The sequence below is a fragment of the Merops nubicus genome, unplaced genomic scaffold, assembly GCF_000691845.1.
Source record: "Merops nubicus isolate BGI_N331 unplaced genomic scaffold, ASM69184v1 scaffold20190, whole genome shotgun sequence".
Taxonomy (NCBI): domain Eukaryota; kingdom Metazoa; phylum Chordata; class Aves; order Coraciiformes; family Meropidae; genus Merops; species Merops nubicus.
This window is the reverse complement of record NW_008585090.1, coordinates 7,837-11,566: the sequence shown is the minus strand read 5'-3', so window position 1 is coordinate 11,566 and position 3,730 is coordinate 7,837. Positions and strand designations below refer to the sequence as shown.

At 33.5% G+C, this 3,730-nt stretch overlaps 1 protein-coding gene across 1 annotated transcript in view; it reads right to left on the bottom strand.

The window, feature by feature from the left end:
- Window positions 1-3,730, bottom strand: part of VWA3B (von Willebrand factor A domain containing 3B) — a gene marked incomplete at both ends in the record, with an annotated part of 41,523 nt that overhangs the window by 32,049 nt on the left and 5,744 nt on the right. The window contains 2 exons of the mRNA XM_008946568.1: window positions 436-618; window positions 2,633-2,731. Of these exons, the coding sequence (XP_008944816.1) occupies window positions 436-618; window positions 2,633-2,731 (282 nt within the window). The remainder of the gene's footprint in view (window positions 1-435; window positions 619-2,632; window positions 2,732-3,730) is intronic.

The following is a 3,730-nucleotide window of genomic DNA, read 5'->3' as shown; positions in this document are numbered from 1 at the left end:
GGATAACTTTTAGCAAAATTCATAGAATCATTCATTCATTATCATTCAAATTCTGGTCTGTGTTCTCGCATTTATTAACAGAACACAAACCAGAGTTTAATTTTAAACAGTAACTTATCTCTGAGACAGCAGAGATCACGTGTACTTCTTCCAGAGCTGAATTTAGCCTATATGTTTTCTGAGTTTTGGTTTTCAGAGGTTTTTTTTACCAGCGTAGTGTTATAAATGTATGTTGCATGATACTTGAGCTTTGTTGTTGTGGTCTAATAAAATGTCATGAACAAAACATGCCACATTTACTGCTTTCACAACATTTTCAATCTGTCTAGGATTAACCCTTTTTTTTTAATAATATATTGTAATACATAGTCAGAATACTGAGTTGTGCTTCCTTCAGTAGCATAAAGAAACGAACAGTTATTTTCAGATACTCACACCAATAAAATCTGCAGCATCAGGATCAGCCAAATAAATGTTGTAATAATGAAACCGGCCACCTGTTTCAGTAGATAGTTCATATAGAAATTTATTAGCTTCTATATCATCACAGTTGAAGGATACAGTATGGATGGGAATTTTACAATGCAGCTGGATTTGAGCCAAAATTACCGGGGGAGGCTGAAAATTGAGAAATATATATTAAGTGTGGCATCTAGAAACACATCAAAAGCATATCATGTCAAAACATGGAGAATTTGTAAGAATTTAATCAGTCATACTGTTTCTTAAAGCTAGATATAGATCAGATAAAAGCCTACACTTAATATGGATGGCTATTTCATAATTATATAAAATTAGCTAATTTAAAACCGCATTTGAAACATTGATAATGTAGTAAGGCACAGGATAAAAAAAAAAAGTAAGTTATAATATAACCCCTACCCTTTGTTTCTGAAATTTGAAAGGAAATTACTGAAGTATAGGAAATTAAACTACTGCATTGGTGTTTGCTATCACTGAATGTATCTAACAATATTTTCGGATGTATACAACTATTGATATTTTTATTTAGCTAAATTAGTTCAATGAAAAGTTGATTCAGTACCAGGAAACAAAACAGAGGTTGAGAAAACAGAAAAGCTAGTGTTCCTCCTCCAATATGGGAATAAAAATAAGGTGAGAAAGTAAAGATCTAACATGTCTAAAAATATTGAAAGAAATTATTTACTCATTTCCCTAACTCTGATAACACTTTGGTTATTCAGAATACTGTCATAAATCTTGATAAATTTAGTAATATTTGCAATATAATTGTTTCTTGCACTTTAATATTCAAAAGCAATGTTGGTAATTTTCCCTTTTTAATCTAAAAATGTGAATCTATAAAATTCACCTATAAATCACAAATGCCATTATTAAGTAGGTAAAAAGAAATTAAGTATTCATTAATTTCTCACTTAATACAAATATTAAAATGAAGAATCTGAATAAGTGTACATTAAGCCAAATCATTCTTTAATAAAATATTAATATATGCCTCTAGCTAGCAAAAGAGTGAAACAATGCAAATATGGGCTGCTTTTCCCTTATGAAGAAAAAGAGAACAAAGTGGGCCTTTAGCATTTCTCTTTGTTATCAAAGTATGAAGAAATTATTTCTGCAAGTCTGTGATGCTTTCTGAATGCTCGATTCACTGAATGTGCTTCACTAATTAATGTCGTGGGGCCTTCAGCCCAGCCGTTCACCTAAGTCAAGTCAGGCCTTTGCTGCATAGCTGCCATTACAACCAAGCTAAATTTTCAAGGACAAATAAAATATTTGTTAGATGCTATGCTCAGCATACAGGCTGGTTTTCACCATGTATTACAGCTTGAAAGTGGTTTTTGCTCCAGTTTTTATTTGGTGTTATATAATGTGATATAACATAAAATAGCATTAAGTCACAGTAACAACACATTCAAAAATTTGATTTCATTATTCACTTAAAACTAGACTTAAACCAACTCCAGACTGCTGCTGCTCCAGAACTGCACCTACATGAGATCAAATATGACTCAGCAGGATAAAAATGGAACCATGCAGAGACCTAATGGGACAATATTAATGGTAACATCTTTATATGAGAATAATGTAAATTAATAATTAGGCCTTTGCTCTCCAGGCATAGCCTTTATGTATGTTCTGCAACAGAATGTAAGATGTGTTCTTTGTGGAAAAATGTTGAAAACAAACTTAGGTTTTTTAAATTTTGCTATCAACCACTTTCTTTTTAGGTTTTCAAGCCATGCCAGATTGCAGGGGTTTAGTATTTAAATCCAAACATATCACGGGACTACCAGTATTTATTTTTTTTTTTAATTCATGAGATATTTGTACTAAGTTAGGAAGACCTTTTATTTAACATAAATCCTAGCCTTGATACTAATGTACAGTTTTAATATTTAATCCATTACCAGATCCTTAAAGCAGCTCATGAGAAATGAGCTATCATGCACCAAGGACTGGACTGTGGTGGAGAGTTCTAATCAAAACCCTTTCACAAACAGCACATTTCTTAGATACAATTTTTCAATGCTATGACAACATCCAAGAGCCTCCAGGAGACTCAGCTCTGCAGGCATGGTATTCTTCTTACACTTCAGCCTTCTGACACCACACTACTGCATTTTCTGTCTTCTCATTCCTGAAATACCTGGTCAGGTCTCCCATCAGTCAAGAGATAAATAGCCTGAGTGTCAGTATCAGCAAGAGCAATCTGAAGAGCTTTGAGTGTGTTTGTAGAACTTCCAACCTAAGAAACAAACAGAAAGACAAAGCAACAACTATAAATACTGACAGCTCTTTGCCTCTGTTCTTAAATTCACAGTGACAGTGTGCTGATTCAAAGGATACTACAGAATCAAAATGAGTAATAAAATGGTGAAAGTATTTACGTCAAATAGCTAGAAAAATCAGAGCAAGTGTCAAAGGAGCACAAATTGGTATTCAGTGTATATGCAAACACACACACATTGGCGAAATACCGACAGAAATACAACCTGTCAAAGCAAAAGCAACCACTAAGCAGCTATAAAGATAGAAAGATGCAAGACACAAGATACATTCTACTGTATTTTCCCACTGCTGCTCCTGATTGCCAGCTCACCACGCTTCCTTGAAATAGATCTTGTACTTAATCAAATAATTCTGAAGTTCCACAAGACAGTTGCACAAGTTTATTTCTCAAAAACAGTTAAAGGACTTCCTGGTTTTCTGAACATTTTTTTCCAGACTATCTATCTCCCATCTGCCCCTGAGGCACATCAAGGTAAACATCACTTATTTTTTAGCATAAAAGTTAGCTGATCTAAACAGCAAAAAAAGTTAGCGAAACTAAACAGCGAAACGTGTCCCACTCTATCATGGGAACATACTGCAGATGCTGATGATGTAATAACTATGAAATATATTAAATATGAAATAACTATACACATTATGGTAAAAGCTGTTCATTTCTCAGTTGCCACTGTTACAAATTAACACTGTTTTTATCAGTATTTAAACAAAGTTGACATGCTTCAACTATATGGCATAATCACCCCCAAAACTTTAAATGTTATCATCTCTAGAGGATTTTTAAGGAACAGTTAGTTACTGTTCAACTACAGTAACAGTTTCCTTATTCAACATACTGGGACTGAAGTATATAAAATGAGGTTAAAGGATCCACTCTGACTAATGTTCCATGGCAATCTGCTGTTCATTTCAGCTTCACTGTAAAGTCAGTTTTCTGATCTCAGACTCATTCCTG